The sequence below is a fragment of the Neolamprologus multifasciatus genome, chromosome 1, assembly GCF_963576455.1.
Source record: "Neolamprologus multifasciatus chromosome 1, fNeoMul1.2, whole genome shotgun sequence".
NCBI lineage: Eukaryota > Metazoa > Chordata > Actinopteri > Cichliformes > Cichlidae > Neolamprologus > Neolamprologus multifasciatus.
In genome coordinates, this window is record NC_140439.1 from 32,079,948 (window position 1) to 32,095,558 (window position 15,611).

At 38.3% G+C, this 15,611-nt stretch overlaps 1 protein-coding gene across 2 annotated transcripts in view; it reads right to left on the reverse strand.

The window, feature by feature from the left end:
* The window catches only part of thsd4 (thrombospondin type 1 domain containing 4), a 63,316-nt gene that overhangs the window by 33,051 nt on the left and 14,654 nt on the right, over positions 1–15,611 (reverse strand). The window contains exon 1 of one of the 2 annotated variants that reach the window (XM_085158657.1): positions 8–15,595. The exons of the other annotated variant lie outside the window; for it this stretch is intronic. Within the exon in view, the coding sequence (XP_085014783.1) occupies positions 8–79 (72 nt within the window). The 5' untranslated portion in view covers positions 80–15,595. Of the gene's footprint in view, positions 1–7; positions 15,596–15,611 lie in introns of those variants that run through there. 2 annotated transcript variants of the gene reach the window in all.

Below are 15,611 nucleotides of genomic sequence, written 5' to 3' on the forward strand. Positions count from 1 at the left end.
ATCCTACCTGTGACCGCAGCTTCCCCTGCACACGCATGTGGAGGCAGACGAGCAGCAGAAGAGCCAGTCCTGACAGCATTCTCTCATGTGGGCACAGAAATGTTCAAGCGGTCACTGAGGCGTCCACACGGGTCCAGTGGCTGCTCCCGTCAGCCTCTTCTATACCGCTGTAGCTCTGAGAATGCCAAAAGAACCCTCTCACTATTGAACTGATCTCTATGAGCTCCCCTTGTAAACTGAGCTGGGGGAGGTGCAGCTGGGGGAGGTAAGGGGGACCAGGGTTTTTTTTTTCTTTTTTAGAGGAGGGAGGGTGAGCGGTAGAGAATGAACTGGAGGGAGAGAGAAAAGAGATGAAAAGCAGGCAGAGTGTAAGAGTGTGGCAGCTACAACTACAGTAAATTGGAAGTTAGAGAGGAAGTTTTGAAGACTTTTTTTCAGTTTGGCAAAAAAGAGAGGAAGGAAATTCTTGAGGGTCTAAAATGAAAGTGTAAGATAACCACCAGGGTTATGCACTACTACAGGTAGGCATGCAATCTTCAAAAGATGCCAAAAAAAAGTCAATTACAGAATTACACACTTAAGTAGAAGTTCACCTTCATGCTTGTGGTAATACTACAATGACACAATGCAGAAAAAACTTCACCTACAAGTGAAAAAGATCCCATATGAAAACCACATTTTGTTCGCGAACAACAACTCAAAAACAATAAGATTCTTGTGTCCTATTGGAGCCACATTGCAGCGCTGGAAGGATAACTGCTGCAGCCAAGAAGACCTGACTCATCATATGGTTTTCCTATATTGCACCACCATTGTTTCCACAACATTAAATCCTAATTCACCAGGACATTTTGAGGTAAGGAAGACACTCTTCATCATACTATGTGACAGTTGGTTTTCACATAATAGAATATACACAGCACAAGCACATTGGGGCCGTTGTGGCTGGACCTATCGGAGCACAAAGAGACCCTTGCAAACACAGGCCAGAAATAAGCTTAAGATAATTGAAAACTTTTCTATTTTGAAAAGGCACATGGAAACCATGGAAACATGCTGCTGCAAATGGCTTATTGACTATAAGGTTATACCTCTGATGAGCAAACAAAGGTCAGACATTCTGTTTAATAACAGAAAGAAAAACCAAACTGATAAAGCCCTTAAATCTTGTGCCCAAAGTTCAGCAAGTTATTTCAAGACTTTATGTTTTAATATCTAACATATTGTCATTTATGTTGTATTGTGAAAGTGTGTGAGGACTGTAGGGTATAAATAGGTTGTAATTACTACAAATGAGCAGTGTCACTCACTGATTCTTTGTTTTCAAAGATTTTGACAGTAATGTGTATTTGTGAGCCTTGTGATGAATACCATGTGACTACTTTGAAAACATGATATGTTTGCAAGAAACGGAATCAGACATTTATTCAAACAATCGTATCGTTGTGTAACACCGCATTTTTTTCTCAATAGAAAAAAAATTTAATCTAGTTCACAGTAAGGTATCACGCACATACCAACATTCACAATTACATTATGACTGCTCCACATGACTTGCATTTTGTCCACTCACATCAAATGTTTAACTGCACAACAATTAAAACTACAGACCCTGCAATTTATGCCACTCCTCTTTTCGGTGTTCCCTGTTTTGGGAAAACCATGACACCTTAAGCTGAGGTGTGATTCTGCCTCACAACTGTTTAGTGTAAGGTGGTCATATTCAGATTCAGTCACAGCTGACTTAAAGCAGTTTCTGTCTCTTTTTTTTGTTTACGAAAATGGTTAGAATTACTTTAACGGGGGGGTGGCTATGTATATAGTAAAACTCAGTAACGTGAACATTTTCAACAGCCATTAGGTGTGCGCTTCCCGTTCTGTCAGCCAGTTTCTTGTCCACATTCTGCCGTGTGTTCTTTTTATTTTGGTTTTCAGAACAAAGCACTCCAACATGCAGCTGTAGCCAAAAGCCCCTTCTGTTTCTGCTCCACTGTACAACAGTTTTGCTTCCTGTAAATTTCCACCAGGGGCAAGATGAGAAAGAGCATTGTAATATGTTTAGTTATTCTCTACACTGATCACTTGGACTAGTGACACGCTTTCCTCAGAAGCGAGAGTCGTTTTAAAGCCTTTCAGTGCTTGATAGGAAAGAAATTTAACCAAATACATATATGTAACTTGTTTTAAAAGACTACTACAATCTCAGGAAATAGGAACAGGATAAAAAACTACACAGGTTTATACAGAAGAACTGAAAATGTTTATTTAACCTCTTAAGCCCCAACGCCCCCTGATACGGGGGCAAAAAGCAGGAGATCAGGTAGGCTTGGGGCTTAAGAGGTTAATAAACTGAATAACTGGACACCAAGACTCGCTTTGTCTTGATACAACTAAATGCAAATTTGAAATGCTTTCAACAGCAGCTCATGCCTAATCTGCTTCCAGTAAAACTATTAGCTACTATGAAGCTTGGAACCTAAAATTTATGTGTGCAGTCACATGTTTTAAGTGAGCTGAACAGCGTGCCAAATATTTGCTTGGTAATGATATGTATTTTGGCAGTATTCTAAATAAATCACACCCTTCCACCTTCTTTTAATATGCTGTTAAACTGTTTCACAGAGCTAGGAACTGAGTGCAAGAAGAAGTACCAAGAAACAAATATCTGCACACCTGCATCTGGCTTCGATTGTGTTGGAAGAATGTCAGCAAACACACACATGCACAAACACACACACACACACACACACAGTATTTTATGAAACCACTCTAACTGTAAACACAGCTATTTCCCTAACCTTCCCCTTTAGTTAAAACTTATCTTCTCCTTAAAACTGATCGATTTCCAGACTTGCTTTTTTTCACCATAAGGATGGCTTGAGTACTACCTGGGCCACACACATACAGTACATACCATGAACCAGCATGTACATCTTGCACAGTAAGCAACCAAGTGACAATAATCTCTCCAGTCAAGCACAGCTGCAGACACATAGGATGGGAATGGCCCCTTTCAGCAGCACATCCGTCATGATGAACATACAGACATCATCTTCTTCTCCCTTGATGTTTCTCTTTCATTACAGAGGCATAGCCCAGAGGCTGGACAGAGCCAGACTGATTCTCCGGTATATCCCAGGATCCTTCCCTCTACAAGTGGGTCAGCTCTGAAGCAAGCTTGGCTTAAGGCGACTGATTCCTCCAGTTTCCAGCCCACACACGCCAGAGTCATGCTCTACTGCAGGTGGGCTCAACATTACTGTATACTGTCAGAGTCAAACAGACACATGCTCATATAACCCTGTATTCAGCTTCTGTTCTTATTCTCTGTCATGTTTTTATTTTCTTGCCATTTGCTGTTTGGGTGGTATTTAAATCTAAAGTTAAGTAGCCAAAACTTGACAGCAAGCATTTTTAGCAAGTGTGTCCTCAGGGACTGTCTACCTGACAGCTGTAATATCTTTGTTACTACTGTTTTACACTTACATCATTCTTTCCTTGTGTTACTTTAGAGTAGAAAGAAAAATACCTGCAGAAATTCAACCCCTCCAATGATCTTTATAGACCTCTTGTAAACACTTTACACTGATTTTAATTTGGTCAGTAAAAGTCAAGAAAAGGCAGAAAGTAGGAAGGAGAGAAAACATCATCATGCTGGTGCATCTGGGATACATATTAGTCAGCAAGGCCAGACATGTAGGTCCCATGATTGTTCCCTTCAAGCAACGTGTTTGACTGAAGAAGGCAGGTTTGGAGTGGAGGAAGGCAAGTTAATGAATAAAGCAGGCTGAGAAGGGAGTTAGGATGGGAGGGGCAAGGTGTGGCTGAAGTAAGCTGCTGCTTCTATTTGTCCTTGGCCTGTGATGGACATACTCTGCAGCTGAAGTTATATTCCTGCCACGAGTTGTGCAAAGCCAAGTGTAAAAGTCATGAACGGGAGGTTTGTTCTTCACTAAACACTATAGCAGCCATTGTCAAACATTAGTCCCTCATCGTTGCCTGTGCTGTTTGAATTAGCATAACGGACTACGTGTCCTCCTACGTGGCTATCACTGTAGCTTGATGCTATACTGTACATCTACCGTAAATGTCAGAGGTAGTACCTGCATTTATGTTATAGGTTCATCTTCTTTTGACTTGCTCAACTCCAACCACTTTTATAGTTTATAGTTATAGTTTATTTATTTATATAGCACATTTTATTACAACAGGAGCGTTGACCAAAGTGCTGTACAAAAATACAACACACCTAATAAAATAACTTAGAGTATTGAGATAGCAAAACACCAAATATGAATTAACAAATAACTATCATGCTGTATTAAAAGCCAGTAAGTAAAAATGTGTTTTAAGATAAGATTTAAAAAGATTGACAGTAGGAGCCTGTCTGATGTGTAGGGGTAAGTTATTCCACAGCTTAGGCGCTACGACTGCAAATGCTTTTGTGTAATGAAATAAGAATTGATGTGATAGAGTCAAAGTTTACTTTGATTCTTATAGGACTAACCTAATGACATGTTGCCATACTAGATGACAATATCAAATTGTAGTAAATAATATTTCTGCAGATATATAATAATTTTAATTCAGTGGGTCAGTAAATTCAGTAGGGGGGTGGGGTGGGGTGGGGATTGATTCCCTGTATTTTCTTACAGAGCAATGGGAAGCCTGTGCATGAGCAATCACATTCCAAACAAATACCTTTTTGCTTTGATAATATCAGTACCTTTATCTGAGACAGATGAAGATAAAACAGAAGCTGCAGACGGAGGAATGTAATGTAGGAATGATATATTTTCATAGTTCTTAATTAGACCCTCCCTGTTTACATCATTCAAATGCAACAGCCCAAAGTCTCCAACGAAGGATTCCGTAAACAAACTTCACAACGATATCATTTTTTAAACCAGACTTTAAAATACAAAGCGGAGGAGGAGATATTAAATCAAAACTCTTCACAATATGTTCACATAAACTACCTTTCTAAGGGCTCCTACACACTGTGAGATTTCATCACGCTGTGCAACATCGATGATTTAATGCATGCTTAGTGTACTATAATAATACCTAGTGAATCACACACTACAATAATAGGTGACAGTTTGTCTTCCTGCTGTGTTCTCATCAGCACAGTGACGACAACAGCTGCTGTCAAACATAAAAACAAAGTTTTGCTGCCACAACTACACTAGACTTCTTTACTTCTTTACTTTAATGTCAAACATGTTTTGGTTTTTTTTCATATTTTGTTTGTTGTGGGTTTTTTGCTTTTCACAATTGAATTGATTGTTCAGTCTTTCACATGAGTATCTTCATTTTTTGGCTCTGTCATAATTTTTTCCCAGATAATCTTTGGTGTCAGTGTCTTCAAACAACTTTGAACCTCTCTCACTAACCTGGTGATTATGATGTACCATGTATGATGGACCACAGTTGTGAAACCACAGCCAAAGATATTACTATAATTATTTTACTGTCTTGTCTTTTGTATGAGGCAGCTCAAAACTGCACCGTGTTTATCCTGCTTAAGTGATAAGTGAAGAAAGTGTATAAGAGTTTTTGATAGCTAATGTCAAAGTCAAATGAGTTTATACATCTGCTGGCAGTGTTTAATTAATAAAACTGTTAGAATTAGACGTCATCAGATAAAATCGTATTCACGGTGGAGTTTGACCCTGAGCAGCAAGAACCTGGAGGAGAGCACAGAAAACCCATACATACCTATTCACACCTGCAGTTCTTAACTTATTTTAAAATAAGTCCTCCTGACCACATATTGAGTGCTTGAGATCACTGACATTCCAAACAAACCGATGAGGCATTAAATGTCCTCAACTGTCTCTTCATTTGACAGCCACCCAGACAGCAGCAAATTACTGTCAACAGCCGTCTCTCTGAAGAAGACCTCTGTGACTCCAGAGTGCTAAAAATACAGTTTTGTATCCATATAGTATACCCTCATAAACCTGTATGGGAGACCGGGAGATATTAGGAGTCATTGCTCCATTTGTAGTTCAACAGGTTGTTTATCATCCATCTAGTGTACCATACATTAGCTAAAGCCCACTCATTGCTGTTAATCTGTTGTATCAGCCAATTATCCCCCTACCTCCAACAGCCTTGTTTTCCAGCTATTCCATTCCTATACAGAAACCAAAACTGTTCGAAGCTATTTAGAAAGGTTAGTTTCTATCTGGTGTCCTCCTTAACCAAACATGTTGAGCCCACAGCTTAGCTGCAGTCACACAAACATGATCATCAAGGCAAGAGAGGGATCCACTAAAAGATGGAAGGTAAAGTGCCAAACTGTGACAAAAAAAGCATCACAGGCTGAAAAATGAGACCAATATTAAATCTACAGCTCAGTAGATACAGAGAAACATTGTGGTTCTATAAAACCAATTATGGAACTATTTAGTATATAAATGATAATTTCCCCATAACAGCCAACATTTTCCTTAGTTTTTGGTTGCTTATCATGTAAAGTTATTTATCTACCAATATCTAGGGAAGGTATTTTAAGAGGAATTGTGCTTGTACAAATAGTTTATTTCTGCTGACGCCCATATTTAATGTGCCAGCCCAGATGTTGTTTAGCTGAGCTGTGAGAATGTGATCAGGAAATGGAAGTTCAAACACTTTTGCTCTTCCTGTGGTCATATAGCCCCATGTGGAGGCTAAAGACTCAGACAACACAGCAACAAAAGTCTACAGCTAGTCCAGCAGCTCTTACAGAACCTTATAGCACTGACACTGATGTTTACTATGTTCAGCTACTCAGTTTAATGTGTTAATATGCCAACTTCTCTTTATTTCAAGTAAACAAAAAGCCCTCGATTAGCATTCATTTACATTTGATCATGAACTAATGGACAAATTGAAATGTCGATATAATAATGGTACCTTCCTTAAGGAAACCTATTATATAATAAAATTGCCCACAGTAGGCATTAATGAGTATACCAAATTTAATGCCAATCAAAGCAACAGTTGTCTGAATATGATGGCAAAACATAAAAGAATCACGAACCACAAAATTATTAGTCACTCTAGGTATCAGCCATGTAATTTATGTAATTCAATAACTGCCAAGACATTTTCTTATTTAAAAAAAACAAACAAACCTGACCCCACAAATGGAAAAGCAAGCTAAGGTCATCAAGATTCTATCTGAAAATGTCATTGCAACTCCTCACTTAACCAAAAGTAAAATACAGGAAATACATCAAATGGAGATCCCATCAAATGCAGACACTTTTCTTTCTCACAGCTTGATTGAGGCCCAAGGTTAAATACCCCCCAATCTCCTAAGGAAAGACTTTATGAGCTTGGGCAGAAACCAGCAGAGACCAGGAGAGACGTGATGGAGCAGAACAAGTGTCTGACCCCGAACCTGAAGTGCTGAAGCCTGCTGAAGCTCCACAGGTCACACAGAGGCAGTAACCAGGCCGATGTGGGCCAGCTAGAGCCGGTGGGGGGGCAGCAGGGGCCCATTAAGATCCAGGAAGCTGAGGCCTGACTAAGACATTAATCTGTCATCTCCCTCACATCTTTATATTCATTTGTCTTAACTGTCATCCAACTGGAATTTCTATATCCAAGACCCCTGACAGCGACAAGTGCCATAACAAGTGTCTCAGTAACTCTGGTAGGTCCAGTGCTGTGGCTGTATACATGAACCTGACTTTCCATTCCCTGTATAATAGAGCAAGAACCTGTGTCTCAGGAATTTTGTAAGAAATTTGTGTCTTGTTTTCTGTACATTTTATGCTACATTTTGTTTAAAAAATTGAAAATGCAGAGTTAAAAATGGAATTACAAGCACATTTCAAGAGCTTTGTGTCTGTGTTAGGAGAGACACCTAATATAGAGCCTTGACAACAAAGGCAAGATGGACCACTATACACCATAACGAACTGAAATACACAAAGAAGTAAGCGCAGGCCCAACCACACCAAAGAAACAAACAAAACAAAAAAAACATGGATACAAAAACTCAAAACTGGTTCAAAGTCCCAGGAACTTGACAGAAGTATCAAAAAGCAACACACCATGCCACAATCTAAAGAAACACCTGACAAGCATAATTCACACCTATCAGTCTGCAAAGGGTTTGGGACTCCAGTGAACTACACTGAGAGCCATTATCTACACATGGTTAAAACTTCAACAATGGTGAATCTTCTCAGGAGTGGCCGACCTATCAGAATTATTCCAAGAGCGCATCAGCGACTCATCCATGAGGTCACAATAGAACCCAGAACAACATCTAAACAACTGGAGGCCTCTCAGCTCTCAGTTAAGGTCATTAAGGTAATTCTGTTTTCTACCAGAAAATCCAGGATGATAGTGTCCGGCCATGGGTTCATGCCCTGAAGCTCAAGCAGTGATTATAAAGACACTACTGAATGTAAGAAAATTCAGGGTCCAAGTGATTGTCCGTAATCATATCCAATTGTGATGCTTTGAAAAGACATTTAAAAACTTAATGTGCTTTTTTCAAGTTTTATATTAAACACTTTGACCTTCATGCCAGGTCATACACCATGCTGAAGTATCAGAAGAGCTAAAAGTAAGAATTTCATATCATATCTTTTGATGTATGTCTATTAGCTGAAGACAGGCTCTGTAACCATGCAGTGAGTGATGATGGGGAACACCCTATGAGTGTGCAGCTGAGGCTTGTACTGACAGAGATGGGATTGAGGTATCTCCGCCAGTCTGTGCCAGGTTGGCAGCATTTCAGAGCTCTCATCCCCTTTTTAACAAGTCTGTCTGTCCACTACATTTGGGGATGCATAAAACAGATGCAGCTGTCAGAGTAAAGAAGTGAGGAGTAGCCTTGGCTGTTGTTTGATGAGTTTTGGCCTGAGCCATGCTCTGGGCTCTGGATGCTGGGAAACATGCCAGTCAGAGAGGAAGGCCATTGCTAAGACCTCACCATTGCACCGGGTTGGATATCCCATAATTCTGTCATCTTCATTAGGAAAGAACAATTCATCAAAACCTATACTGGAATCTGCCTGGTCAACCTTTCAGTTCTTATCAGCAAACATTAATCCTAATAGAGACCAAATCAAAAACATTTTAAAGACCAATACGAGACATAATTCCCTCCCTGAGCCTGGTTCTGCCGGAGGTTTCTTCCTGTTAAAAGGGAGTTTTTCCTTCCCACTGTCGCCAAAGTGCTTGCTCATAGGGGGTCATATGATTGTTGGGCTTTTCTCTGTATCTATGAAGCGCCTTGAGGCGACATTTGTTGTGATTTGGCGCTATATAAATAAAATTGAATTGAATTGAAAAATAATTAATTTATTGTCCACACAGATCAAGAAAATTTAAACTTCAGCTTTCAGAACTGGATTTCCTGATTTAGATGGCTCCTGCCTAACTGTGTTGAACGGCAGGGAGTAGTGCAAATCCACTACTGCCTCTGTAATAGTCTAGAAAAGATAGATTTTCTTTCCTCAGGTGGGCCCACCACCATCAGTAGAAAAGTGTGTGGTCAGTGATCGCCCTTTAAAAATATACACACCCTTCTCAAATGCACTTCCTCAGTATAAGAAGGAGAGAACTCACAGCTGCACTGAATTCCCAACATAAAGGGATCTTTCTTTCACTGTTCATCTGAAATGAGTAACTACATTCATGGGACCTGGACTTTCCCATGTGCACATTGCACATACAGCTCATTGGAAATATTAAATGTTTCGGCTTTTAAAAGATAAAGGTGTTCGTACAAAAACTTATATTAAATGTCCTTAACAAGTCAAAAATTCTGATCATAGAGACATAGTTTTATAATTTTACTAAAATTGTCAACTGGTTTCTTTAACACTTTACATGTGACATATATAATAGTTTAACAGTCTAACCTAATCCCTATGGAACCAAAAGAACCTTTTGATTACATGTCCATAGCCATTTATGTGTTAATGTCCTGAACAATGACTAACTGTTTAGCTTGACTTTTCTGTGTGGAGTTAGCATGTTCTCCTCATGCATAAAGACTCCTGGAGCCCAGCTTCCTCCCACAGTCTAAAGACACACACGTTAGGTTCACTGGTGAACCTGAACTAGCTGTAGGAGTCAATGAGAGCATGAATGGTGGTCAGTGTTTCTCATTTATCTTCTCTTTCCCATAGTTTGTATTTTGTCCTTTTTCTTTAATGGTCTCATTTTTTCCCCTCCTTCTCTTACCCCTCACCGCAGAGTGATCACAGTAGATAGCTGACCCATCATCAAATTTAAAAGAGGTTATTTCTCACTACTGTCACCTGATGCTCGATCATACGTTATCATCTGATTGTTGGGGTTTTTTTGTTAATATTGTGGGGGGCTCTAGGAATGTTGACCTATCCAGGATGAATGAGATGAGAACTGGAACTTAGGCTAAGTAAATGGATGGATGGATACTATAAAAACAAATGGAAAGCAAGGGCAAGAACAAGAAAGTAATCCTGAAATCTGCCAAGCACTTTACCATACAGAATAAATGATCCATGTGAAGCCCCCAACCAAAGGGTCCAATCTCTGGGGCATGTTACCCACAATAATAGACTGACCACTAAACCCACAAGCGGCATGTGTTAAGCCTGTAACCAAGCACATCTCCAAAATGTTATGCCTTTTTAAGTGCACATGCAGCAAGAAATTTCAATATAGTCAGTGAATTGAGAATAAAATACCATAAATTTGTCCAATCAGAAGAAAATAAATCATAGTCAATTAGGTGTCTGTCCATCGGGTTAAAAAATATGTGACCAAGTCCAAAGGTCAGAGGAAGAGAAAGAACAGAGGAGGGCAGTTATATGCATAATATTAAAGATGTCATGGACCACAGTAACTATGAACTGTGTGGTAAAAGGCCATGTTTTCTCTGTAATCAGTAACAGATCATCACCACAGCAAGCGCATAACTTTTATGGTTTGAATCTGGAGAGATAAAATAACAAACTCATTGAGACACATTTCCTCCTAACCCAAAAATATAGTCCAAATGTTAAGAATTAATTTTTCATTATTATGATTAAGTGTCAAAAATTTGCTTGTGGTCACGGTTGCAAACCACAATGAGACCAATATGAATTCCACAGCTAAAACTACCTCCAGACACTAGTGCAAAGCTTTGTGGGGTTTGTTTTTAAAAAAAAAAAAAGAAGAAGAAAAAAAGAAAAACAGCTCAAGATTTAAAGAGATATTAAAGAACTGTGAGGTAGTGGTTGTAACATGAGACTGTAACAATGATTTAAACTCGTGACTTTGTTCCCTTGCTCTTTCTGACCGCTTATCTCTGTTGTTACATGTCAGGGGTGGGCAGCCTTTTCCTCCTGCGGGCCACAAGGACTTAGATAAAGCAAAAAAGCCATAAACTGGATGAATCAAAATGTAGGTAAAGGTTACACTGAAAATGTTATTAACGTTACAATAACCCAAATGCTATTTTGACAGTTGAATTGCCCTACATCTTGCCAACTATCTCATGCACTACTGAACATGTCACATATAAAACACATTGCACTGGAATCAAACTACCAGCAGCAGAGTCGCTGCAGTAATCTCCCTAGAGATTGCTCAGTATAATGTTGCCTTGAGCATAATGCTAGGGGTTATTTTGATCCTTTTTCAGTATGTGTGAGATGGTCTAGTTCCAGCACAATGATGCACACATATTCACACACAGCTTAAAAAAGAGAATTTCCTACAGAGGGAAGGTTCACTCAGTCAGAAAATAGACTATAAGCCTAATAATAATGAATTTAAAAAAAATCACCTGAGGCAATAATTTGCGCTCCTCATTCTACAAAATGAAGAGCTTGATGTATAAAACACCATGTATCATTTGAGACATGTTATATTAATTTATCTTGTCAGGTGTAAGAGAACGTGTTGGGGTAGTCAATCGATACTGTAAAAAAAAAAACTGCCTAAGTTATCCAGTAACAATCCATATACAACAACGTATGCAAGTCTTATAAAGCTTTATTCTATTAGAATTTAAAGGAAGGAAGGAATGGTGTACTTAGTAGGGCATGACAATTATCTAACAGCTCTAGTTACAAGTAAAATTATTTATACAATAAAAGTAAGAAAAATTCAAAAAATGTAATGATTGGGTATAAATTAAACAATTAACTACATGAGTTAAACTAAAAATAATTAATCTATTAGTTATCTGAAAAAAATGGGATAACTGTTTGAGCCCTTGTTTAAAGGAAAACATAGTTTTAGATTTGTCACTTTTCATATTTAGTTTAATTTTTTAAAAAGTAAAAAAAATTGATACATTATCTAAAAGATCCATAAAAATGATCCTACAGTCCTGTATGAAACATTTGCTCCAACTCAACTAAATACAACAACAATATTTGGCTTTCACTTTATCTCATGATTAACAATAATTTATTGATCTAATCATTGGTGTAATATGCATGAACCTTGGACTTTTAGTAATATTTACCGATGCCTCCTCCTTAATGAACCCATTTTTAATGCAGGACTTGAGAGTATTTATAGTGCTTCAGGAAACACTCTGAACCCCTCTCTCATCTGTGGTATCATTTGCTAAAATGATGAATGCTTTAAATATTTACTTTGGAAACATGATACACAAACACTAACTATAAACAGCAAACGTTACACATAACAATTTTTTCCTTCTCGAGAATAGCACACAGTTGGACAAATACCTTTTTTCTCTGGTAATGTGCTTTGGACGTGTTGAAAAATGTACAACAGTAGTATGTGCTATGTACAGACAGGCTCTGACCTGCTGGATCAACTAAGTTTGAATAACTGGTGAAAAATTATTGTATGATTTGGCTCTCATCCACATACAGAAGCAGAGTCTCTGGCAGAGCTCTAGGAGTATATCCGTAACACTTCTCTGTGCCTTGGGGACAGTTTAACAGTTTGTGCAGTAGCTTTGTGTGAGATATCTTCTGATTAATTTGGTGTCAGAGTCTTTTTCTTCACAGAAATGTAATAAGTATTAAGTTTACTGTATATTAATTTTACAACATTTATCACAGTTTAGCAAATAGCCAACGAAAACTGTTTGAGGCAAAAGAAAGTACGCAGATTTTGATGAGACAAAGAGAACACTGAAAACTGCAATTAAAGAAACACAGAGCTTTAAGTGGTGCTATAACAACCATCCAAACACAGACCAAACGCAATTTGTTAGAGCCAATATTTCCCATATGAGCTAAAAAAATAATAATATCCATCTTGGCCTGCCATTGTTGTTGTCTTTTTAGCCTTCCCATATGGAAAAGAAATAGAAATGACTTATGCCAAACATTTGGTTTTTTTATGTCTTATAACATTTACTTGTCTCTTTCAAAATTTTCTGATGTAATTATCAGAATTAAATATTTTTAAAAAAGGTTTCTGTGTTTTTCTATAACATGTGGATTACCATGGAGAAACAACTGAAAACAGCAATGAATGTATGAAACATGTCGTAAAATACAATCTGGTATTTAACTCTAAAACGCTCCTGTTGTAACGTTCAATCATGCAGCTTCAATCTCCAAAAGAACTCACCAAAGTGACAATAACGTTATGTATTTCAGAGGTAACACATTACCTACTATCACACCAGCACGATCGACATTTCCTCTCCAATAAAATGCCAGAAATAGTATACATTATAATGCATTTTAACAGGAAACAATGCATGGATATCCAAAATAGATATAGAGTGAATGGCAATAAAAATATCATTATTATCATCACCAATCTGGGTTTTAGGCCAGTTACTGGTTAGGTCAGGTATGGAAATGTTACTTCCATACTTGACCTGACCTTGCAGTACTCTCTGCTAATCCATAGAGCAAAGTAGTTGGTTGGCTCCTGGGTCCAACTGGGCTTTTAAAAGCAGAGCAGCAGCGGAGCAAACTAAATCACTGAGTAATTTGGTATTTTGATCTGTTGCTCGCATTAAAAAATAGATGAGTAGAAAATTTTAAAATTTTATGTTGAGTGGGACTTAATATCCTGAGCAAACCCCTGAATATCAGTAGCTATGATACTTGACTCTAGAAGACAAAGATCAAGTTAGAGGATCACATTTAGGTCAGTAGGACTAATCCTGTGGGGATCAATCCAATCTCCATCAGAAAAAGTCTTATTATTGAAATACTTGACACCACTAATACATTTGACTCCACAAACATTGTGCTACTGATTTGATTTTTAATGTATTCTACTTAAAGGTTTTTAGATTAGTTTTAGGGGTTTTTTTTATCAATTAGTTATTGCAGCATTTTGACAAGCTACAGGGTATCATGTGGGTCAAGCAGAGTGCATCAAACCAGCTGACTATCAGCTGATCCAAAGAGGTACCAATGATGACTGACACTTCAAACAGTCTGTTCAAGCAGCCAACTTCCCCGCGGTTCCTTCCTGCTCCATGCTGTTGCTGTTGCTACTTATGATTGGATATGCTGCTTTTTCCCTCTACCAGCCCTGCCTCTTTCTACTGTGGTCTTTTTTTTATCAATATAGTTGCAATGATATCTCTTGTTTTAGAGATATGTATATTCCATATGTCAGGTATATATCTTCAAGGTCCTGTAACCTCCAGGAGGGGAGGGAAAACCTTCAGCGTCAACTGCAAACATTTATAAATTCCCACAATAATATGAAATTCCAATCATGGCTCTGATTAAATTAAATTATCCAGATGTTTTCACATTATATCTTGGCTTGTAGCTGGGGGGATGTCCTGTTCAGAAGCCTGGACCAGCTGAGAAAATCTCAGTGGAGAAAGAGATCCAGAACAAAATCTCCTTTTCCGGAAAAACTTCTTATGAGTTTCAGTTTTTAAATAATAAGCCAGAACATGAGAAACTGGAACATAAATGGGCATTTGCAGATTAATCATTTTTTGATTCAGACACGCAAAACACAATTTATTTTTGATGATTCAACAGTACCCATGTGAAGGATGACAATGCCGATGAATAGTGTGCGTTAGCAGTGAAATGTGAGATCAGAAGGATTTCTGTCTTGATTAAATCTTAATGTTGCAAAGACTGTTGCTGGATTACAGTTCATGGGAAAGACACTGGGTTAAAAGAGTAAGGTCAGCACAACCAATTGCAATTGAGCCGTGTTTTAAACACATTTCTTGGAGTTAAACCCTGATCAAACAAGAGTCACATCCAGCACAATGAATACATACCTAACTATCAGCCCACAGAGCAACAGCGTCCTGTTTCCAGTAGGGTAATTTTTTTTATTTTTGCTGCTTTGCGTCACTGTACAGTCATGATTCTTATGCTGTGCTGCCCTCTGGTGCTCAAAGCCATCTTTACACCAGTGCTACCGGCTAAGTGTGTAAAGGTTTACTTATATTATAAATTACACTCCATCTGTACATTTGAATCACTGCTGCTTTACCCAAAAAAGAGGTCATGAAGAGAAAGTGAAGCTCCACTCTAAGGTCATGAAGGATGCAGCAGAAATGCAGAATGAAAACATACAGAGCTTGATGATGACATATTATGTTTGATACAAGTGAGAACAGTTAGAACAAAATGTTGCCCATCTCAGCAAAGCCCTGCAGGATCTTGTAAATAGATGTAATCATGTAGCATGTAGCA